At 43.4% G+C, this 24,717-nt stretch overlaps 1 protein-coding gene across 1 annotated transcript in view; it reads left to right on the forward strand.

The window, feature by feature from the left end:
- The window catches only part of cyfip2 (cytoplasmic FMR1 interacting protein 2), a gene marked incomplete at both ends in the record, with an annotated part of 22,853 nt that extends 3,434 nt beyond the window's left edge, over nucleotides 1–19,419 (forward strand). The window contains 27 exons of the mRNA XM_080841396.1: nucleotides 120–197; nucleotides 1,041–1,142; nucleotides 1,683–1,864; nucleotides 2,588–2,684; nucleotides 3,001–3,129; nucleotides 3,377–3,481; nucleotides 3,577–3,659; nucleotides 4,070–4,307; nucleotides 4,924–4,971; nucleotides 5,691–5,983; nucleotides 6,842–6,989; nucleotides 7,310–7,463; nucleotides 8,333–8,489; nucleotides 8,959–9,055; nucleotides 9,189–9,265; nucleotides 9,385–9,493; nucleotides 9,736–9,855; nucleotides 10,272–10,471; nucleotides 10,880–10,967; nucleotides 12,557–12,700; nucleotides 13,080–13,170; nucleotides 13,741–13,871; nucleotides 17,577–17,649; nucleotides 18,019–18,113; nucleotides 18,612–18,850; nucleotides 18,976–19,123; nucleotides 19,252–19,419. Of these exons, the coding sequence (XP_080697522.1) occupies nucleotides 120–197; nucleotides 1,041–1,142; nucleotides 1,683–1,864; nucleotides 2,588–2,684; nucleotides 3,001–3,129; nucleotides 3,377–3,481; nucleotides 3,577–3,659; nucleotides 4,070–4,307; nucleotides 4,924–4,971; nucleotides 5,691–5,983; nucleotides 6,842–6,989; nucleotides 7,310–7,463; nucleotides 8,333–8,489; nucleotides 8,959–9,055; nucleotides 9,189–9,265; nucleotides 9,385–9,493; nucleotides 9,736–9,855; nucleotides 10,272–10,471; nucleotides 10,880–10,967; nucleotides 12,557–12,700; nucleotides 13,080–13,170; nucleotides 13,741–13,871; nucleotides 17,577–17,649; nucleotides 18,019–18,113; nucleotides 18,612–18,850; nucleotides 18,976–19,123; nucleotides 19,252–19,419 (3,594 nt within the window). The remainder of the gene's footprint in view (nucleotides 1–119; nucleotides 198–1,040; nucleotides 1,143–1,682; nucleotides 1,865–2,587; nucleotides 2,685–3,000; nucleotides 3,130–3,376; nucleotides 3,482–3,576; nucleotides 3,660–4,069; nucleotides 4,308–4,923; nucleotides 4,972–5,690; nucleotides 5,984–6,841; nucleotides 6,990–7,309; nucleotides 7,464–8,332; nucleotides 8,490–8,958; nucleotides 9,056–9,188; nucleotides 9,266–9,384; nucleotides 9,494–9,735; nucleotides 9,856–10,271; nucleotides 10,472–10,879; nucleotides 10,968–12,556; nucleotides 12,701–13,079; nucleotides 13,171–13,740; nucleotides 13,872–17,576; nucleotides 17,650–18,018; nucleotides 18,114–18,611; nucleotides 18,851–18,975; nucleotides 19,124–19,251) is intronic.
- Nucleotides 19,420–24,717: the final 5,298 nt, after the last annotated feature.

Here is a 24,717-nt window from a genome sequence, read left to right on the forward strand (position 1 = left end):
GATTGAGATTATGGCTCACACCTAACCGAGGCTCTATCTCTGTGTCTCTGTCTGTCTCTCTCTCTCTCTCTCTCTCTCTCTCTCTCTCTCTCTCTCTCTCTCTCTCTCTCTGTCCTCAGAATGAGATGCTGGAGGAGGGGCATGAGTATGCGGTCATGCTCTACACCTGGAGGAGCTGCTCCAGAGCTATACCTCAGGTAAACGCACACACACACCTATACACGCATACACCTAAACACACATACACCTATACACACACACCTCTACACACATACACACATACACCTATACACACACACACACCTATACACACATACACCTATACACACACACACACACCTATACACACACACACCTATACACACATACACCTATACACACATACACCTACACACACAAACACGACACACACATACACCTATACACCTATATATACACACACACACACACACACACACATATACACACACACACACCTATACACACATGCACCTACACACACACACACACACACCTATACACACACACACACATACACACCTATACACACATGCACCTACACACACACACACACACACACACACACACCTATACACACACACACACACACACCTTTACACACACAAACACGACACACACATACAACAATACCCAAACACACACACACACACAGACACAAATAGACACATGCACACACACACACACACACAAGGGTGCGTCTGGTACGAAACATAATATGCCTCTCTGTGGCTCACTGGGGCTCAGTCTTCCAGTTCCTAGTTCCTCTTTTAGCAAATACTTTGTATCATGATTCTTGTGTTTGTTCACTCAATTCAACATTTTGCTTAGTCGGTTCTCATTAGAAATGTGTAGAAACCCATCACAATTCTAGCGACACAATGTTGTCCAATAAAAGGTCAATCTTTAACATATTGTCTGTGCTGTGGCTACTGACACATGAGGTTAACTCACGTGTTGCACTTCCTTCTGCAGTAACAGTAGTACTCTATGTGTGACGCTGCCCCCTTGTGTCCTCGCAGGTGAAGTGCAACGAGCAGCCCAACCGGGTGGAGATCTACGAGAAGACTGTGGAGGTGCTGGAGCCTGAGGTCACCAAGCTCATGAAGTTCATGTACTTCCAGGTCAGCAGGAAGCATTTATGACAGATGTTAGGATGTCGCCTGCTTCCTCCCAATACAGGATAATTACCATTTCCCTCATTGTGTAGTCAACGATTATAGGGTTCCTTTCGTAACACTAGTTTAACGCCTCCTCACCTCCGACCACAGAGCGTTTCCTTCCAAGAGATTTGAGAGTTGTTAACCATTAAGAGGACTTGCTTTGTGCAATCACTGACTATTGTTTTTCAGATGCAGTGACATAAGATTTTGGTCTATAGAAGCGAAGCAAGAATATCTAAAACTAGATTGGGGATTGTGGTGGAAATCTCATTTTGAATTTGGGATGAACTCCAATACACCCAGCTAAAGTTAAAACATGTATTATTGTGTCTATTGGCCATGTACACTCCACATCAGAAAACAAAAAACTGATCTTTCCTTAGACTGACCGGATGAGCTATCAGTGTAAATAAACGTAAATTAAATGTGTATGTGTCTGTGTCTCTGTGTGTGCGTGTGTGTGTGTGTGTGTGTGTGTGGATGTGCGTGTGGGGTCTCCAGCGGAAAGCTATTGAGCGCTTCTGCAGCGAGGTGAAGCGTTTGTGCCACGCCGAGCGCCGGAAGGACTTTGTGTCGGAGGCCTACCTGCTCACGCTTGGCAAGTTCATCAACATGTTTGCTGTGCTGGATGAGCTCAAGAACATGAAGTGCAGCGTCAAGAATGACCACTCCGCCTACAAACGGTAAGCCTGCTGGGACCGACAGAACACCAAAGTAGCCTATATCTGAATGGTATTGAATTGATTCCACAGTTCCTATTTCAGGTTAGTCCTCTTAAACCAATGTTGACAGAATATTAGTTTGGGACTCATAAATGCTAGATTAGATTAGTTTAGTTTCAACTCTATTGTCATTGTGCAGACTAGGGGTACAGGCAGTTAGCATCTAACCAGAAGTGAAGATTGTTTGTATTTTTCACAGATAACTGTAGGAAAAGTAAGTAATTAAGCATAAATGATGCTATATCTTGAAAAATATAAAAATGGAGTGATGGACAGTGGAGAGTTATAATATAAAAATATGTTAATTACATACATACCATGAAGTAAACAGAGTTAAATGAATAGAGAGCACAAATATAGGGTTGTATGTACAGTATGAACAGCCTATACACAGTTGGTTACATGTATAGTAACATTATTTGAACAGCGTAGATGGTTCAGTCTGTGCAAAATATGAATAGTGAATAAGTCTAATATGACTAGTATGACTTCTAGATTACAAAATATTTGGACAGATTTTTGTCCCTGACCACCAAAGCAGTGAGTCATTTGGTGCAGTCATTTAACACCTCAGTCCTGCTGTCAACCTGGCATATTCTCAGCTGTTGTCATAGTAACACGTGTCTGTGTCTCTGTCTGTGTCTGTGTATGTGACACTTTTTCATGGTTCCTCACCTCTGATAGAGCTGCTCAGTTCCTCAGAAAAATGGCAGACCCACAGTCCATCCAGGAGTCACAGAACCTCTCCATGTTCCTAGCCAATCACAACAGGATCACACAGGTGGGTTTGATGTTGTTTCATTGCTTTTTGTTATTGGGGCTGAACAGGTACAGAAAAGTTGAATTGAAAAGACACTTTTAAGGAAAGCTGTCTGCTAAATAAATACATGTAATTGAAATGCAAATCATATACATGGCATCTGTAAAGTCAGAGGGGTTCCATTACAATTCTTATGGATTAAGCTTAATAGAATAATTGTCTGAAGTGTCTGTCACCAGTTCTTGAGGTCCCTTGTTTACCCTGTTATTATTATTGTTATTATTTCCCTGCTGTTTTTGGCTGATGTGTCACCTGTGCCCCCCCCCCCCCCCCACAGTGTTTGCATCAGCAGCTGGAGGTGATCCCTGGCTATGAGGAGCTGCTAGCTGACATTGTCAACATCTGTGTGGACTACTACGAGAATAAAATGTACCTGACGCCCAGTGAGAAACACATGCTGCTCAAGGTACCAGGCTACTTACCATAGTTCTCTCTCTCTCTCTCTCTTGCGCTCTCTCTCGCTTGTTCTCTCTCTCTCTCTCTCTCTCTCTCTCTCTCTCTCCAGCTCTCTCACCCCTCAGTCATGTAATCAACCTCAGGTCTAAGTGCGTGAGGTCATTGCATTATAATAGCTACCCACCCAGATGCTGTTGACTGGCTTTCCCGCAGCACACAGTAGTTGCATTCAAATAAATTCATTTCCATCCATCCAGGTTATGGGGTTCGGCCTTTACCTTATGGATGGGAACGTCAGCAACATCTACAAGCTGGATGCCAAGAAGAGGATAAACCTGGGCAAGATTGACAAGTACTTTAAGGTGGGATAAGGAATTTCTGCTGATTGCAGTCAAAACGCCACAAGTTTTTTAAACCCTTTGTTGACTGCAGCTTGACCCCTGATCTCCTTCTACAGGTGGTACCCCTATTTGGCGACATGCAGATTGAACTCTCACGCTACATTGAAACTAGCGCCCACTATGAGGAGAACAAGTCCAAGTAAGTGCTCAGCAACAAACTAATAAATAAATACAACGATAACTAACAAACAAACAAACAAACATGCACTAAACGCGCTTTATTCTGTAGAGTCAATGTTTCTGTGTTTCCTTCATTCATTTCCTGAGTGAATTTTGGAAAAGCATTCTGCAGAGGTCGCTATTTATTATTAAAAGCCTTACTCGTCGAGTAATTTCTCCTAATATCTCCTAAGGCCCCTCCCTCCAGTCTAGTCAAGCTTCTTTCTTACAGCATATTTGATAATTGTCCCCGGTTTTCTACTTAAATTTCTAACCACACTTAGTGTCACGTCCTCTCGTGAAATACTCCTTAGTATACTAAGACCACTGACTTGAAGTCTTTCAGTGCACAGTCTCCTCCTAAACATCCTTAACCTTCCCCCCCTCCAGGTGGACATGCACCCAGAGTGCCGTCAGCCCCCAGTACAACCTGTGTGAGCAGATGGGTCAGATCCGTGACGACCACATCCGCTTCATCTCGGAGCTGGCGCGCTACAGTAACAGCGAGGTGGTGACGGGCTCGGGCCTGGACAGCCAGAAGTCGGACGAGGAGTACCGCGAGCTGTTCGACCTGGCACTGCGCGGCCTGCAGCTGCTGTCCAAGTGGAGCACGCACGTCATGGAAGTGGTGAGAGAGGGGGGTATGAAGGGAAGTAGAGAGAGAGAGAGAGAGAGAGAGAGAGAGAGAGAGAGAGAGAGAGAGAGAGAGAGAGAGAGAGAGAGAGAGAGAGAGAGAGAGAGAGAGAGAGAGAGAGAGAGAGAGAGAGAGAGAGAGAGAGAGAGAGAGAGAGAGAGAGAGAGAGAGAGAGAGAGAGAGAGAGAGAGAGAGAGAGAGAGAGAGAGAGAGAGAGAGAGAGAGAGAGAGAGAGAGAGAGAGAGAGAGAGAGAGAGAGAGAGAGAGAGAGAGAGAGAGAGAGAGAGAGAGAGAGAAGGAGGAGGGAGAAAAGGAGAAAGTGAAGGTGATGATACACAGGGCAATGTTATGAGCAATGTTGTCTGGGAGTATTAATGAGTGATGTTGTTTAGGCATTTTCTCACTGGTATTGGCTAACAACACTTGAATTAGCAGTAGGCTACTTCTCAAGACCGAGTAATCGTCACCTTAAGAGTGATAGTGGCTTAGGTGGCATTTTAAGGCACAATATTCACATGGTAACTTGTTTTTATAACATCCTTAAATTCCTCTTGACGATCGCCTAAATGATCTGTGATGGACAGATAATCCCACCTGTCGTTTCCACTAGCCACACTGGCTATATTTTTGCGACCCAGATACAAAACGCCTTGAAAATGCCTTTTCCAGCACAATGTCTCCAAATACGTTGCCAAACTATATCCATTAGCAAGCTTTGTCTTATCAGTTAGCTTGCTTTTATCAGTGGCAAGAGTGCTGTTGGCAAGTCTATTGGCTTCTAGCTAGTTAGCGGGCTATTTATAGAAAAGCTGCTTTTAAGCAACAGAGATGTGAGGGAGCACAGCAAGATCTCTTTTGATCAGCTATGTTTGACAATACACTTGTATTGGTTAAGAGGGAGAGTGCTTTTATGTTTAATTTCATAAAAAAAAAAGAGCTCAAGAGTAATTTCACCTCCAATGTAGACTAGGGTAGTGGGGGGTGAATATCTGTCATTCTAGCTTAAAGCAGCATCTTTGCACATGATTAAGCATTGCTCCCTGGCCTGGCTCCAAGAGGCCCTGCTCTCTCTGCAGCGAGTGCTTGACCTGCTTTATCTCCACTATATCCCCTCAAGAGTCTGTAGTCCCTCTGTAGTTGACTTGTCCATCCCCGGCACTTTATAGGGCAGTATTCTGGAGACTTCTGTCATCTCTCTCACTTCGTGTCTGCATTTTAAGACTTTTTTTCACCCTCGTTTATAGCCTCTAACAGACAGTATCTTTGTTTTCCTCTCTACTTCTCTCCTTCCTACTCTCTCTTTATTTCTTTGTTTCTTTCTCTCTGTCTCTCTCTCTCTTTCTCTCTCTGTCCCTCTCTCTCCCTCCATCCTTGCAGTACTCGTGGAAGCTGGTGCATCCGACCGACAAGTTCTGCAACAAGGACTGCCCCGGCACGGCGGAGGAGTACGAGCGCGCCACGCGCTACAACTACACCAGCGAGGAGAAGTTCGCCATGGTGGAGGTCATCGCCATGATCAAGGGCCTGCAGGTGCTCATGGGCCGCATGGAGAGCGTCTTCAACCAGGCCATCCGCAACACCATCTACGCCGCGCTGCAAGACTTCGCCCAGATGACGCTGCGCGAACCGCTCCGCCAGGCCGTGCGCAAGAAGAAGAATGTGCTCATCAGGTCAGGGCCCAATCACAGTGCAGCGCATCACAGCAGTATTTTATAAGTGTGTTTGTTTGTCTTTTTTGAGTTTTTTGCCCATATTAATTTTGTACATTTTACATTTGGTTTTGTCTGGTCGGGTTGTTAAAGTCAACAAAGGCACTAAGATTTACTAAATCAAAGGACGATGATGCACCACATACATTAGCTTGTTGACAAACATGGTCTGTTTCTGATGTATATTTTGTATATTGTGCATCGTGTTAGTGTTAAGGATAAGAACATCTTTGATATCAGAGTGGATTACAGTGCTTAACATTGGCTGTGATGGTGTGCAGTAGGGACGTGCTCATTAAGTTAGCGATCAGAGCTAAAACCTCTGTAGTTGCTGTAGTGTATATTGAATCGATTGCAGTATAGTTGCTGTAAAGTGAATCTACTGCAGTGTGGTTACTGTAGAGTGAATCTACTACAGACTAACCCTCCAGCTTGGAGTGTCTTTATCAGCGAAGGCCTAGAGAGTTGGAAGTGGACCCGAGCACAACATTTGCCTTACATCTCCACTCCTCATTTACTATTGCTATTGCAGGGACCATCATTGAAAGATGCTTTCAGCTGTGAGAAGTGCAAGTTAGTTTCGGTTGGAGTTTGTCCTCAAACGTGGGCTTGCCCTGAACAGCCTGCCTGGCAAATTCGTGTTAGCATTAGCAACGTTGGTATAATCAGAGACCGCTACATAATCAGAGTGCAGTCTAGAGGCACACTCTATTGGGAACAGATGATCTCCACAGCTTGCTAGCTGTGCTCTATGTAGCATGATCAGTGACGGTTGTTATGGTGTACTGCTCACACATGTCTGTGTTTATTTCCTGCCAGTGTTCTTCAGGCTATCCGGAAAACGATCTGCGACTGGGAGGGGGCGAGGGAGCCCCCTAATGACCCATGCCTGAAGGGGGAAAAGGACCCCAAAGGAGGCTTCGACATCAAAGTACCCCGCAGGGCGGTGGGACCCTCGAGCACACAGGTCCGTTGGATTCCACATGTTATTCTTAGCTTTGGCAGGGTGACACGGGACTTTGTGACGAGGGTTCACAACGTCACAAACTCCATCAACAGTAGTCAAACAACGCTCCCCCTACAGGCATCCCTAACCTCTTTATTTCCATGGACTTGTTGTCTCTCCGTCCTTCAAGCCCTAGGCTACATGTGATTCATAATGCTTAACACTCCTTTCCTTTTTTTAGCAAGACAGATCAGGTCATGTGTGTTCAAGACTCTCTTTTGAATCTCATTTTTTAATTTTGTTCACACGTAACTTGTGTGCTGATATGAATTGGTTTGTAGTTGTACATGGTCCGTACCATGCTGGAGTCCCTGATCGCTGATAAGAGCGGCTCCAAGAAGACCCTGCGCAGCAGTCTGGACGGTCCTATCGTCCAGGCCATCGAGGACTTCCACAAGAGCTCCTTCTTCTACACGCACCTGCTCAACTTCAGCGGTGAGCTCTCGCTATAGCTCTTTATTTCTTGCTCTACCTCTCTCTCTGTCTTTCTCTCACTCTCTCCTGTTCTTCCCCCTCTCTCTCTCATTCTCTTTCTTTCTCCCTCTCTCTATCTCTCTCTATCTTTCTCTCTCTCTCTCCCTCTCTCCCTCTGTCTCCTTCTCTTGCTCTCCCTTTCGCTCTCTCTCTGTGTCTCTGTCTCTTACTCTCTCTCCTGTTCCTCCTCCCTACCAGCACTGAGTGGTGATCAGTCCAGATGAGATTGTACTGTAGACTCACCCAGATGCAGTGTTCAATCAACTCGAACAGCAGGTTGCGATTTCAGTGTGTGATTTTGATCTGCCGTACTGCTAATGAATGACGATGATGATGATTATGATGATGATGATGATGTCAGTTCTCCTTGTGTGCCCTTTGAGAGGAATCCTTTAAGTTCCATTTTAGGAAAGGATTTCAAATGAAATGACAAACTCTTATAGAACCCATTTCTTTGACTGAGAGAGAGGACTGTTATCTGGCAGAAAGGATTCTGCAGGGCTAAGAAGGGTTCTAAATAGAAATATACAAAAAGTCCAAGAGAGTATTAGAACATTTGAATCCAAACCACAAAACAAGGGGGTATTTCTTGCAGGTGTATTACTGGGAACCTGAGCGCTTCCTTTATACTATGCAGCCTACTGATAAAAGCCTACTGATAAAAGCCTGTGTTTCGCAGTGTTTTAAACATATCTCTCTCTCTCTCTCTCTCTCTCTCTCTCTCTCTCTATCTCTGTCTGTCTCTCTGTCTGTCTCTCTCTCCCTCTCCTTCTCTCTCTCTCTCTCTCTCCCTCTCCCTCTCCCTCCCCCTCTCCCTCTCTGCCACTCAGAGGCCCTCCAGCAGTGCTGTGACCTCTCCCAGCTGTGGTTCCGGGAGTTTTTCCTGGAGCTCACGATGGGCCGCCGCATCCAGTTCCCCATCGAAATGTCCATGCCCTGGATCCTCACCGACCACATCCTGGAGACCAAGGAGCCTTCCATGATGGAGTAAGGAGGAGGAAGAGCCTGCAACATATCTCTGTTTACTAATATTCCAAATATGCTGTTGACTGCCGCTAGAGGGCGCTGTAATAGAGATCTTTACATATGGCATACAGCATATGTGGAACATTTATAGATAGATAGATAGATAGATAGATAGATAGATAGATAGATAGATAGATAGATAGATTGATACTTTATTTATCCCGAGGGAATTCCCTATATATCATTCTATCTGTTTACACATATGCTGTTGACTGCCACTAGAGGGCGCTGTAATAACTGATCATCTGCTTGGCCTGGTTTCCACTTTTACTAGCTGTAACGAGGAGGTTCATTCTTTTTCACATGTTTTGTGAAGTGGGACTGTTCTGAACGGGGCAGTGATGGGAAAGAATGGCTAAATAATAGAGACATTTCTTTGACCTGTTGGTTGTGGGTGAGCGATACTGACGGTAGCTGTCCCTTCCCACAGGTATGTGCTGTACCCTCTGGATCTGTATAACGATAGCGGGTACTACGCCCTGACCAAGTTCAAGAAGCAGTTCCTGTACGACGAGATTGAGGCTGAGGTATGTCTGGAGGAACTTAACTACGGTTCCTTTCCCTCACCTTGACGTTTAGTGCCAGTTTAAAAAAAATATGCCCAGTACTTTTGCTGTCGTAACTTCACTGAAGTGCACCCGTTGTTCTGTTTTTTTTTAGGTGAATCTGTGTTTCGACCAGTTTGTTTACAAGTTGGCAGATCAGATATTTGCTTACTACAAAGCCATGGCTGGGAGGTAATTTATGTTGATGATCTCATATTGGATCTATATTGATCTATAGGGGTATTTGTGATGAATGTCATGGTGATATGAGATTGATGTAACGTGATCCTGACTGTTTGTATGTGTCCCAGTGTTCTCCTGGACAAACGCTTCAGGGCGGAGTGTAAGAACTATGGCGTGATTATTCCCTACCCTCCCTCAAACCGCTATGAGACGCTGCTGAAGCAGAGACACGTTCAGGTATAGGATCACACACACATACACACACACACAAACACACACAATCAAACACACGTATGATAAGGTTCCTGTCTTAGCTAAGACACCCTTCCAAATTAATTCTCATCATTCTTAATGTTTTATGAAGAGGTGATTCAAACTTGAATTCCTTACAGCAGTGCTGTTTTCCATAACCATGTTCAATGTTTGTGTCACCAGTCTTAGTAAAAAGGTTCCTCACTCTGCCCATTGTGTCTCTTCAGCTGCTGGGTCGCTCCATCGACCTGAACAGGCTGATCACGCAGCGCATCTCTGCGGCCATGTACAAGTCTCTGGACCACGCCATCAGCCGCTTCGAGAGCGAGGACCTCACCTCCATCGTGGTGAGAAAACAACTCCATCTCCGCCTATGATGCATTCTGTCGCAGTGTGCTGTGACTGTTTATATATTAAAAAAAAAGATAACAGAATACATACAGTACCAGTCAGAATGAGGTGTTGGGAGAAAATAGGGGTTTAAATAACTGAAAACTTAATTCAAGGAAAGGCATGCTAAAGAACAGAAGCTAAACACTTACAATAATGTTGAGAGATGTTAGGAAGGTTTCCTGTCACATGTTGATATTCTTCTGCTTGTTTTCTCTCTTTTTGTCTAACTTTGTGTTTCTCTCCCTCTCTCTTTCTCTCTCTCTCACCTCCCTCTTTCTCTCTCCCTCTTTCTCTCTCTATCCCCTTCCTCTTTCTCTCTCTCTGTCCCCTCCCTCTCTCTCCCCCTCCCTCTTCCTCTCTCCTTCCTCAGGAGCTGGACTGGCTGCTGGAGGTAAACCGTCTGACCCACCGGCTGCTTTGCAAGCACATGACGCTGGACAGCTTCGACGCCATGTTTCGCGAGGCCAACCACAACGTGTCCGCCCCTTACGGCCGCATCACACTGCACGTCTTCTGGGAGCTCAACTTTGACTTCCTCCCCAACTACTGCTATAATGGCTCCACTAACCGGTGTGTGTGTGTCTCTGTGTGTGTGTGCACGCTTGTTGGTATCCGTGTACGTTTGTGTACATACCAGCAATTGGGTGCATGTGTTTGTGTCAGTGCACGCTTGCACATGAGTGTTTGTGTACGTTATACCATTGCAGTGTATTTGTTTTTAGTGTATGCATACTGTATACCAGTGCAGTGTTTTTGTTTTAGGTGAATGTATACAGTATACCAGTGCAGGGGTTTTGTCTTGAGTGTATGTATACCGTATAGCACTGCAGTGTTTTTGTTTTGAGTGTATGTATACGGTATACAAGTGCAGTGTTTTTTGTTTTGAGTGTATGTATACGGTATACCAGTGCAGTGTTTGGCTGGTGTCCAGTGTTCCACATTCGGCCTTTGTTCTGATGAAGCCTACCATGGTTGCAGGTTTGTGCGGACAGCCATTCCCTTTACACAAGAGCCTCAGAGGGATAAACCAGCCAACGTCCAGCCTTACTACCTGTATGGCTCCAAGGTGGGTGTATGATGCTACTCAACATGCTCCACTCACACACAGTTGACACGTGATTCAATACTGTACATTATCAATGCCGTAAATTATCAATACCATACATGATCAATTCTGTACATTATCAATACCGTACATGATCAATACTGTACAATTCATATATATACAGTACTGTGCAAAAGTTTTAGGCAGGTGTGAAAAAATGCTATGAACTAAGAATGCTTTGAAAAATGTAAACAATAAATGTTTATTTTTTATCCATTTACATGGTAAGACTGAGCACAGCAACAAGACACAACGTAGTTATACTGCATCAGCAGGGTCTCTCCCAGACAAAGATTTCAAAGCAGACAGGGGTTTCAAAATGTGCAGTTCCAGCTCTTTTGAAGAAGACGTTGAGGATCGTAGACGCAGTGGTCAGCCAAGGAAACTTAATGCAGCTGATGAAAAACACATCAAGCTTATTTACCTTCAAAATCGGAAGATTTCAAGCAGTGGCATCAGCTCAGAACTGGCAGAAACCAGTGGTACCCAGGTACAGACATTTACTGTCCGGGGAAGTCTGGCCAGAAGTGGTCTTCATGGAAGAGTTGCAGCCAAAAAGCTCTACCCCGACAAGGAAACAAGGCTAAGTGACTGAACTAAGCACGTAAACATAGAAACTAGGGTGCAGAAACATGGCAGAAGGTGCTCTGGACTGATGAGTCAAAATTAAAAATATTTGGCTGTAGAAGAAGGCAGTTTGTTCGCTGGAGGCTGGAGAGAGGTACAATAATGAGAGTCTGCAGGCAACAGTGAAGCATGGTAGAGGTTCCTTTCCAGTTTGGGGCTGCATTTCTGCAAGTGGAGTTGGAGATTTGGTCAGGATGAATGGTGTCCTCAATGCTGAGAAATACAGGCAGATACTAATCCATCATGCAATACCATCAGGGAGGCGTATGATTGGCACCAAATGTATTCTGCAGCAGGAACATAATCTTCAGCTTAAAGAAGAACAGAAAGTCCTGCAAGTGATGGTATGACCCCCACAGAGCCCTAATCTCTACATCATCGAGTCTGTCTGGGTTTACATGAAGAGACAGAAGAATTTTAGGAAGCCTACATCCACAGAAGATCTGTGGTTAGTTCTCCAAGATGTTTGGAACAATTTACCAGCCGAGTTCCTTCAAAAACTGCGCAAGTGTATCTGGAAGAATTGATGCTATTTTGAAGGCAAAGCATGGTCACACCAAATATTGATTTAATTAAGAATTTTCTTCTGTTCCTTCACTGCATTTTGTTAATTTATGAAGAATTGATGAAAATAAACTGTTAACACTTCCATTTTTGAAAGCATTCTTAGTTTACAGCATTTTTTCACACCTGCCTAAAACTTTTGCACAGTACTGTATATATATATATATATATCACATGGCTTACTGTGAAAAGTTTTTAAAAGGGTATGGTAAGAAGGGTAATTAAATAATTAAAATCTGATTTTATACGTTATTGTTCAGGTCATTGCTGTTGTGGATATGTAGTAAAGCCACTGTGCATTAACTTCACATGTGAACTGATGATGTAGTGCTAATGTCTCTCCACTGTTTTCCCTCCAGCCTCTGAACATCGCCTACTCCCACATCTACAGCTCCTACAGGAACTTTGTGGGGCCGCCACACTTCAAGACAATCTGCCGTCTCCTCGGTTACCAGGGCATTGCCGTGGTGATGGAGGAGCTGCTCAAGATTGTCAAAAGCTTGGTAGCTATCTTTTTTTGCCTTGTTGCAATATTTTGTTTCTACTTCGGAATTTTTGCCATGCTTTGAAATTGCCCTTATGAAGCAGAAAGAGAGATGAAAGACTACAGTGATATTAATCGGCAGCCTTGTAGCTTGTGTAACATCACATACAGTATACCGAACACAGTCACTTTAACCCACTTTCTTTTCTCGGCCATCACGTCCTGTTTTCCTACTCTTTTATCTGCATCCTGGTCTGACACCTACACGCACACACACATACATACACACACACACACACACACACACACACACACACACACACACACACACACACACACACACACACTTACAACAAAAATCTCTCTCTCTCTCTCTCACACACACTCTCCTACCACAGCTGCAGGGCACCATCCTCCAGTACGTGAAGACCCTGATCGAGGTGATGCCCAAGATCTGCCGCCTGCCGCGCCACGAGTACGGCTCTCCAGGTGGGTGAGCTCAGGACCGCTCGCTGTCACTTCAGATTACCTGGGCAGCCAGATTGCCCCCTCATCACTGGGCAGCCAGATTACCCCCTCATCACTGGGCAGCCAGATTACCCCCTCATCTTCCAGGGGAGGGGATTTACTCAATGGCCCTGCTCAGCCTGTTGTTGGTACAGCATGTACCGGATCAGTCAGATCTATGCTGTTAATTCACGTCTGCGTGAATATCCCCCTCCACCACCACCACCACCTCCACCCTCAGCCCTGGCCATAGCACACCCACAGTATGTGGGTCAATGATGCTACTGTGCTAATCCCACTCATCGTAGTGGAAGCGTAATTTGGGATTAAGATGATTTTGCTTTGCTTTTTTAATGATGCCATAGTAAATATAGAGTTGAGAGGGTCCAGCAGGGTGTTCGTCATCAGCTGTGACTGTTGGAAGGGATTTAAATGGTTTAGTCACTCCTCGGGTTCTTTTGAAAGTGCGTGCATGGGCATGGGACGTGACGCTGTGGCACCGCTGGTGTTGACGATGTTCGTGGTGTGGTCTGTCGGTGTTGTTCTTTCCAGGCATCTTGGAGTTCTTCCATCACCAACTGAAGGACATCATCGAGTACGCCGAGCTGAAGACGGACGTCTTCCAGAGCCTGAGGGAGGTGGGCAACGCCATCCTCTTCTGCCTGCTCATCGAACAGGCTCTGGTGAGACCACTCGATGTCTGCCCTACACACTCGCTGGCGCTATCCACGTCTGGCAACTGTTGCATTACACATGGACAGCATTGGTCCCTTCCACATTCTCACACACACACACACAAACACACACACAAACACACGCACCTACATGCTTGTGCACATAGAGGGCAACTTTCATTTTCTGTCAGTCTGTCTTCTCGTCCATCCACCAGGATTATCCTGTTGTGTGACTCACTTCCGTTTCCACTCTTGTGTTTCGGCCATCTATAAGAGCACCTTTATTCACCATACACATTCCCCCCGCCCTAAACCCAGGGTCATGAGGTGTGCCTACGGCTGCTGCATCATCTCCCTTAAGGGTCTCAAAGCTCCTTAACTTTTCACATAAAGACACCATTAAGATACCGTTTGTCACAGCGAAAGCCACACACCCATTGTTAAAAGTGCCACAAGCACAGTGCCTTAAGCACCAAGCCATTTTGGAGTGTCTAGTGTCTATTTTAAAGCAACACTCATCACATGTTTTCTGAGAAGAAAAAAGGCCGTACTGTCTGCATGTGTGGAGCGCGACAAGCCCATTGGACACAGTGTTGTTTTTGTCAAACGGCCGGCCTGGCAGTGAACTCGATTAGTGTGGCTCTGTCTGCCATCTTCAGAGAGGGTGCTTTCATCTCTCGCCCTGCCCCGCTGGATCAAGCGCTCACTGCATGTCAGTCTCTTAGGTGCAGGTTAACTAACATCTGCCAAGCCCCCTCAGGGTTGCACCAGCCATCCAGACTGTGTGTGTGTGTGTGTGTGTGTGTGTGTGTGTGTGTGTGTGTGTGTGTGTGTGTGTGTGTGTGTGTGTGTGTGTGTGTGTGTGTGTGTGTGTGTGTGTGTGCGTGCGTGCATCAAATGAAATGCTGTGTGTGTGTGTGAGTGTGTGAGTGTGTGTGCGTGCATCAAATTAAATGTTGTGAGTGTGTGAGTGTGTGTGCGTGCATCAAATTAAATGCTGTGTGTGTGTGTGTGTGTGTGTTTCTGCGTGTGTGTGCGTCAAATGTAATGCTGTGTGTATGTCAGTAATGCTATGTGTGTCATCTCTAATGCTGTTTGTGTGTCAGAAATGCTGTGTGTGTGTGTATGTGTTGGGGAATGGTGGGGATGGTGCTGCTGCTACTGCTGTTTTCTGAAATGCAACTTTATTTCTCATTACACGCTGGCAACAAACAACAGGTGGTAAGGATCTAGGTCTTCTCCACGTACCGCACCCACTCACAAACAAACAAACAAACAAACAAACAAAAGCACCAACAAAATCGATCGCACATTGATCTGTCACTCTTTCTTCTCTACTCACGTTGTGACTACTCACTGGTGTACTGCTCTGCCATAGACACAAGGGAGTTATGTCTTCAACATTTACATCCCTCTGGAATGTTCTATGCAAAATATAAGTGGCTCGTCCATTCTGAGAATTGACGACAGAACACTATACCACAGAATACTTTTATATCCAAATTCGACCTCGACAAAAACATGTCCGTATATAGTGTACGGTGATTTATTATTGAAGAGAAATTGGAATAATGTCCTTATTCAGTGGTTTTGCATTACACAATCGCCTTGTCTCTATGGCAGTGAAGGGCGTCTCTCTCTTTTTCTACTTGGCTGCTTGTCATGTTCTGTGCTGAAGCATATGTGCGTTCATGATGTATTCATGGTCTCCTCTAGCCTAACTCTAGGTTTCCAAATGCTCATTCAGCCTTCAGTACAGCTTTCTCTCCTGCTTGTTCTCTTTCTGTGCTCTGATCATATCTTCAGATCATACACTAACTGGTCACTGCACTGCATGCTGATCTTCTGAACTGCTGTGGGCCATCAGCCAGTATTTAGTTGTCTCTAGATTCTTTACGTTTCCTTTTCTTTGTTCACTGTTTGTCGCTGACGTGTGCGTTTGCCTGGTTTTGAACAGTGTAGTTCAACAGAGAATGAGGAATTCCGTTTGAAGCTCTGCCTGTTCGTTAAGCACAGTGTTCTTGTGGCTAATGTGTTGAACTTGAGTGATGGAGACCGGTGGTGTGATGTGACCAACATCCCCCCCCCCCTGCATCTTCATGACGTTCTCCCAGAATGCTCGCCTTCATGTCAGTCAGAGACATGTCAGTATGTCATTGTTTGTGTAACTCAACAAGGAGAGGACCTACACCAAGGTTGTTTTGACACTCTGGAATCAACACAAAATCTGATGAAAAGCCTATTATTTTACTCTTACATGGTTGAGTGGTAAATGGTTTAATCATGATCATCCTGTTTGCTAAACTAAGTCCTGGTGACATTTTATCTTCCAGTAGTCTGGTCCTAAAGGACAGAAAAACTTCTTTCAGTAGTTTTGGTTGTCATAAAATAGAAATTGCTTCTAGTTCTACTACTATGTAATTCTATGGGGAACAGAAACTAGATGCACTGAATGCACGCCAGTAGAGAAACAGTGTCTTTCTGCAGTAACCTTTAGACCTGCATTGTTGGTTTTGGTCTAGAAGCATTTTTATTTTTTTGCCACATAAACTACATCTTCCACCTTTTAATGTAGGTGTTTATTTATTCTGTCAAATTATAGTGTGTGTCGTCTTTGAAAAGTAGAGACCAAACAGAGAATAGTTGAAATAGTGTTGGAATCGGCAGTTGTATTTAAAACACCACAAACTTTTGAACCAGAATTCTTTTTTTTTTATTAAAAATCAAAATTAAAAGATTCTGAAACATTTTAAGTGTAACTCAACAAGAGCTGTAACTGGCCTGCAATAAAATCTTATTTGCTTTTTAAACTAAAAAGAAAAAAGTCTTACCGACTGAGAGAGAGAGAGTCCTGTTTGTGTCCTGAAAAAAACCAAAGCAGGACACACACACACACATACACACGTGTGTGTTGGTGACTCAAGGGCTGACCTCTGTGTGTGAGTGAGTGTGCAAGTGGGTGTGCGACGAGAGCCCAGACAGACAGGAGTAGCTCAGTGATGTGTGGGAGAGGCCAGATTACGGGTGGTAATCGTGCCCCGGTGACCCCTCAGGCTCAGTGCTCCCTCTGCCTGATCTGGGTCAGTGCCACTGGGACCTCCCTCCGTAACCATGACCGCGCCCGCGTCTCCTGTCCTGTCCTCTCGTCCTGTCTTGTCCATCTTTCGAATTCTCTCTGATCTGTTGCATTTTTTCTCATGAGGGGGCCTGATTTGAATCTCCCGTCAGTGGTAGAAATGTGTGTCTGTGTTTGTTTAAGACATATTGGTTGGATTGTGAAAACAATGGGCTCTATTCGACTGCTTAAAAACATTGGCACACACACTGTTGAGTCGGACTATGACTTTGGTCCATGCTCACTTTGCCATTTAAGATTTATGGTAGTCTTGGGCACACAATCTTGATCATCATTAATTGCTCAGTGTTTCTCTGAGTTTGGCAGAAAAACATTCAATACGAAAAACTGATTTAATAACAATTTGAGAATAATAAACATCAGTAAATATCAACTATTAACACGATTGCTGAATGGTGACTTCTAGTACTTCACAGTACTGACAAGAAATGCCTGTTGGGTATGACGCTTCCAGCACTGCCAGAATAGAGCCCATTGTTGTAGGTCCTGACTTTAGCGACTCACTAAACTGCAGATGTTCACCACCTGCTTGTATCATTTTTTGTTTTGCCTTTTCGTTGTTGTTTTGTTCATCACAGTCACAGGAAGAAGTGTGTGACCTCCTTCACGCCGCCCCATTCCAGAACATTCTTCCCAGAGTCTACATCAAAGGTTGGGAATCTCAGGAATCTCCATCCACCCATTAGGATGGAAGAGATATATGTGACAAATAAATGACAGATACACAATTAATGTATTTAATGAGTTTGACCAGAGATTTATAGAGATGAAAATAAACTTCAAATATGATGAATAATTTTCAGGTGACAAAAAGAATAATTATTGCGATTATTGTGTCAATTATTGTATAAAATGTATTTGAAAATGACATTGTGTATGTGTTGTTAATAAGTTGTGTGTTATACCTGCCATCTGTAGAGGGAGAGTTATTGTATATAATGTATTTGAAAATTACATTGTGTGTGTGTGTGAGTGTGTAGGTGTTGTTAGTAAGTTGTGTGTTATACCTGCCATCTGTAGAGGGAGAGCGATTGGAAGTTAGGATGAAGAGGTTGGAAGCAAAGTACGCCCCCCTGCACCTGGTGCCTCTGATTGAGAGACTGGGGACCCCACAGGTGAGTTGGACACACATCGCCGTCTATCGAAGTGCTTGAGACCTCCTCCTGCCCAGTTCCTCATTCCTCAGGTTAAATGATCTCTAGCAGTAGTGATCCTTGGCGAGGACAGCATAGTCTATTTTGAACTGAGGGAAGAAACTTTTCCTACAGTACATATCTCAAGTGAACTGTTGAAATACATGGTTAACATACTCTTGTTTATGTTTATCAAAACATCGCTTATTCAGTATTCAGTTATATATACAGTATATACTGTATTAAACATTATTATATTGAATGAACCTTCTGAGCTCCTGTCTCATCTTACTTTGGAAACATAACTTGTAATCTAAAACATCATCTGCTTGTTATATAATTCATCAATCAAGATAAAATTCCTACTTGAATCTGTCACTGTTTGTGTGTCCACCTGTCTAATATTTGGCGATGTTTCCACTGGCTGATGGATAGACCTGTGTGTTTTCTTGTTCCTTGATCCACATGTCTTCTCTGTAGCAAATCGCCATCGCACGTGAGGGCGACCTGCTGACCAAGGAGCGCCTGTGCTGCGGGCTGTCCATGTTCGAGGTGATCCTGACGCGCATCCGCAGCTTCCTGCAGGACCCCGTGTGGCGTGGGCCACCCCCCACCAACGGCGTCATGCACGTGGACGAGTGCATGGAGTTCCACCGCCTCTGGAGCGCCATGCAGTTTGTGTACTGCATCCCCGTGGGAACGCACGAGTTCACCGCCGAGTACGTCCGACCCACCTCTCCCTCTATGTCGCCACCTTCTTCATGCGACCCACGAAACTGGAATTTTGTGGTTGTTATTTATATTTGTTATTGTTATTGTTTATTATTATTGGTTACGTTAACAGGCAGTGCTTTGGTGATGGGTTGAATTGGGCCGGCTGCGCCATCATCGTGTTGCTGGGACAACAGCGCCGCTTTGACCTCTTTGATTTCTGCTACCATCTTCTGAAAGTCCAGAGGCAAGATGGCAAAGACGAAATCATCAAGAACGTGGTGAGTACTTCCTGATTGAAAGGTTAAAAGGCAACCCCCCAAAAAATTACCACACGTCAGAAGCATCTGTTGTACCCTCTTCACGCCAATAACGCCTCTCTTTTGTGCCCTGTGTCTGTTCCCCGCAGCCCTTGAAGAAAATGGCCGACCGCATCAGGAAGTACCAGATCCTCAACAACGAGATCTTCGCCATCCTCAACAAGTACATGAAGGCCGTCGAAACGGACAGTTCCACGGTAGAGCATGTGCGCTGTTTCCAGCCTCCCATCCACCAGTCCCTGGCCACCACCTGTTGAAAATGAGCTTCACCGGCCGCCCTGCTCCCATGTGCACCCCCACTACCGCCACCACCATCTCGCCTCCTCTGACTCATAACAGCTCACCAAATCACACACACACACGTGCTCTCACACAAACACACACACACACACATACACATCCTAAGTTCAAAAGCCCTGGACCTCCATATGGGCTCTTACCTCCAGACTCTCCTGAGGGCCGGTGGCCTTGCTGGCCTCTCTCATTAGCCTTTTACAGTTTTAACACCCTTAACACTCTACGCAGTCCCCAGCTGAAAGGATGCGCACACCTTTAAAGGTGTAGAGCAGAACTAGCGGTGAAAAGGGATCCACTGGATCTCTTTTCTGACCAACCAGGGCCCCAAAAGGTAACCATAAAAGGCAGCAACAAACAAACAAACAAACAAAGAGAAAACTAAAAAGGGATAGGTAATACAGCATGAGAACTGTGCAAAGTTGAACATGTTTCATGCTACCAAGTTAAAAGCTAAAATACTTAATATATATTATTCAGAGTAAAACGTGACTATTTTTTTTCTCCTCATTTTAAATTGCAGTCATATAACCATTGAGTCTGTGGTCAGGAAAGAGACCATGAGTATTCTTCATAGATTTTCTTATTTTTTTTATGCTCAAATGTCACCCTTTAAAATCATTCAGCAAAGTGGAAAAATCCAAGTCGTCTTGTGTTGCCCATTCACCCTTAAAAATATCACATTTAATTTATTCACTTTTTACTCAGCCCACATTTGCCATATGTACAAAATAAATAATACATAAATAATGTTTTTGCGTTTGATAATTTGGACACCAAGAATTAATCTCAATGTCTATATGTATGAACCCCTCTTCGTACCCCTCACTGTGGAGTGTCTGAAAAGAAAACAAAAAAGATCACAGCTTTCGGAATTCATGTATTTATTTGACTTCTATCCTTTTTAGGCTTTCTATGCCATTTTATTAATGCCTGTGTTCCATTGTAAAAACAAATTGGAGTTTGACTTAACAAGGTACTGAGTGTAGTAATTGTTATTTGTTTTTAATTATCATCTCATCTAAACCCTTCAAGCAAACTTGCCTTTACTAATATTTGAAAAGTTCATCAAAACCAGTTTGTTTGAATGGTTTACACATTTCTTTTTTTCCGCTCGCACAGACCCATCATGACAAAGTAGTGCTGTTTCAAAAGCTGTACAGGGCAGTACTGTGTGACTGACTTATAGGGAAGTCTTCTGAAATACCTCTTGTGGTGCTGCCATTCCAGGGTCTTTAATGTGCTCCCTTAATAGCTGAGATGCTAACTACTAGCATGCTAATCGCCTATGAGCTGTAGGTGTGTCAGGAGCGTACAAACAGACTGATTTTAACATAATTACATAACCGAAAGACATGAGAGAAGTTGAACGGATGTTTTTGAAGCTAATGCTTGAACGTGTTCTCTTCTCGGCCGGAGATGAAGGAAAAGAGTGAAGGAATTGGTAAAGGTGTTCAGTGTTGGCCACTCTGATATCTTTGATTTAGCAGTGTTAGAAACAAATGCAATTTTTTTTCCTCTCTTCTCATTTTGTATTCATATGAAGGAAACTTTTAAGAGACTGTCTGGTACGGCAGCTGTTATTGTAAATCGATACCCATGAGTTCACTCACGCATCACTGTTAACTTTTGTTTTTGTTTTTTGGACTTTGTTCTACTCTTTTTATTTTGGGTACAGTATTTGTTTTGAGTAATTGGTCCTTTTACAGTACTATATTTATGCATACAGTTACACTGTTCCTTGAAGGGGTGAATCTGTTGATAAAAAAGTAATAAATAAGTGAAAATTAATGAAGCTTTGTTTTCAGATAAAAAAAAACCTTAGCATGACCGGTGTAATTTATTGTCATCATGAGACTCTTTGTGAAATGAGGTTTTGTTCATGATGTTGTTGTACGAGTGATCATGTTTTGAAATACAAAATACCATGAAGAAAGTAATGAAAATGTACAACAAATGGTCCTGCAAAGGAAGTGAAATTGTTGTATTTCCATGAAATAAAAAAGATCTAACTAAATGTCATCTTCTTCCTCTGTGAATATATTGGCATATAACCAACAGATACAGAATGTAAGAAAACTAATTTTGTGTGATTTATGAATAGGTATATCCTGTACGTCTGAGGTTAAACAGTGACATGAGAGAGAGAGAGAGAGAAATATATTATTTATTTTGATTGCATGGGGTAAGATTTATATTGCACTCACATAAAACTGGCACTATAATTGTATAACTATAATCTGAATTATATAATTTTAACGATGTATAACTATCATTTTATAAATAAACGTTTTGGTTAAAAAAATAACACATTTTAACTAAGCATTATTTTGTACTTCAAATCTAGTATATTTTGAATCACAAACGTTTATTCAATTGCATTGCTTATTAATATTGTTTATATTTGTTATGTAAACAGTTATGTTAATATATTATGTAAATTGAAAACAAATCTCAGTCCATGGACTCCTCAGACGTTACAGTGTTTACGTTGTAGCTAACCACCTTTACAATGATTGGCTAGGACGCGGTTTTCTTGCATTCGTCACTCTGATTGGACAAGACTCCAGTTTTGAAATTTCAGCGGGTGGGACTGGATTGTCTGTTTTTGACTTGACATTGTAGCGTCAGATGACTCGTTAATGAAAGGTTTTCATTAACAACATTGTGAGCTGCGGGACATTTGTCGTGGATAAATTTCATAAAGGCAGTCGAGGTAGCAAAACTGAAGTCATGTCTTTTTCGCGGGCTCCTGTGAAACGATTTAATGAAGACACTGGTAAGTGTAACATATCGATGTTAACATAGCCTACTACTGTGTTAGCTACTGGTGTGTCGCTATCCTAGCTAGCGATAGCAAAACAGGGAAACGAGCAAGTTCATGTAGCTTACTTTTGTTATCTAGGTAGTTACTCAGGTAGCTAATAATATCTAGCTTGGTTATTTAAAACGAACAACAAGAGACAAATGCAGTAGCGACAGTGAAGTTGAAAGGTGAAAGTTGCGTCTAATGTTACAACTTAACTCACAAGAGGTCACAAACGTGATCCGTTTCAATCTGCATATGATTTGACGTTAGCCAGCCAACCTGCATTATATAACGTTAATGTAATATAAATGTGATTTAGGTTGCGCCCCTGCGCCTGGTACATACGAGGTGAAGTCCGGTGGAGCTAAGGGCGCTGTTTCATTCCAGAAATCAGAGCGATTCAAGCCCCTCAAACGTGAGTTCCAAGACGTTCTATTCTGTTCGATGTCATGCATGATCTGGCGTTTAAAGTATTCGGTGCCTTGTTAAGGACCGTTTCTTCTGGTTAACATTAACGTACTTCTTCATATTTCAAATAGCTGACGGAACTGTACCACCATCACCTATGAGAGATGCTACTGCGTCCCCAATTCGTCGAACCATGTCTGTCGATGGTTTGGTGAGTGATACTAATGAAGTGGAGCAAAAACAAAACCAAGCTCTATAAAAACAAGATGAGGGTCTAATCTAATGTCTTGATTTTTCATCCAGGTTGAAGGGGCGAGCGCCAGGAAAGAGAAGATCAATATGTCCCTACAGATGAAACGACAGAATCTCCTGGAGAAAGAGGTAAGACAGAATCATAACAGCACACGATTTACACACATCCACAGTACTCATAGAGGATGGCATTGTGTAATAAAACTGTCTTCACAAGGGCACAAATCTTGAACTATACTAGATTCTGCATACTTGCGCTGGGAGGGTCTGTACCACCTTAGGCATGATTATGACATACCATTCACAACTCACACACTATACAAGACACAATATGTTTAAATGCTGAACCAGACTTGAGTATACGTACTGCTCCAATATTCTCTCTGGCGGTTGTAGATCCGGTCTCTGGTGCAGCAGAAAGGGGAACAGGATCGCAGGCTGCTGGCCCTGGAGGAAGAGGTGAAAAAGCTGGAGGCCAAGCTGCTCGCCGCCACCAGAGAGAAGACGGGCATGGCTGCCAACATGGCTACGCTGGAGAGGCAGCTCGGGGAGCTGAAGAAGACAAACGAATTCCTGAAGAACAAGGTCAGGGTTACAGATGTTCACTTTGCTCTGACACGCCAATATCAATACGTCAACCTAATGTTCCTGTTGCTCAACTGAGGGAAAAGAAGAGTACCACTGCCACCAAGGTCATTGGTTCTGTGGCACACGCATACTGATGGAATGTATGCCTTATTTCTATTGAAAGGCGCTGTGGATGAAGGCATTTGCTGAGACAAAGTTGTCTTCTATGACATACAGTATGTCTATATATCATGCACGTTTATTAAAATTACTGGACTATTAGCAGGAACCAAACACCATTCTCAGTTGTAAAGGCGTGACAGTAAGCAACACTAGCAAAAATACACACAGAGGTCACATGGTCAGCTCATGGTATGAGTCACATGACTACTAGGGATGGACTAAACTGCATTTTTAGGGCTGATACTGATATCTATATCTAATGGCTGATGACAGATTTGGCTGACATTATTATCTCATATTTGGCTGTTGCTCAAACTAAAAGCACAAAGGGAATTCATTTGCAAAGAAACAAGCAATGTGCAGATCTTACACCACCAGGGAATAGTCCTTGCCTTACAAACTTAAAAGTAGAAAGAAAATCTGTTACTAATCTCTGAAAGACAAGTGAAGGGCACCAACAAAGGCTTTGAATCAAGTAGCAAAGATGGGGATGAGCTAACTTTAACAAGCCAGTACAGTTAAATTAAAGGCTGAGCTACTGTTCAGCCAAGTAACACATTGTTTATTACCTGGATGTCTTTAAAATGAACTTACATAGACATATTTCAAATAGATATGTTTTACATTCTACAGACTGTGTTGTTTTCTATACCTAAAGACCTCTGATATTTGATCTAGATAATGTGGTTTCTGCTTTCTCTCCAGTTTTCATCTGACACATCAAAGAAAAGGATCAACTCTCTCAGTATGGAGCTGATGGAAGCCAGGAATAAAATAGACGCTAAAGATAAGGTAAAACAGTGTTTCCTTTGTTACACTGTCAAAATGCTACTGTCTAGTAGTGGGAATGAAAAAACACACATAATTTCATGGACATGCATACCAAGATTTGTGTGTTGATTATTCTCATGCTCATTCATTTTCACCAGGAATTGAGTTTCCTTCAAATAAATCTGGAAGGCAAAGTCAAGGTTTTAGAGACCGATCTAGAAGCTTCCAGAGCCACTCTTGCTGCCCTCAAGGAAAGAAACGACGACCTGGG

Source organism: Sprattus sprattus, assembly GCF_963457725.1.
Source record: "Sprattus sprattus genome assembly, chromosome: 6".
In the NCBI taxonomy this organism is placed as follows: Eukaryota; Metazoa; Chordata; class Actinopteri; order Clupeiformes; family Clupeidae; genus Sprattus; species Sprattus sprattus.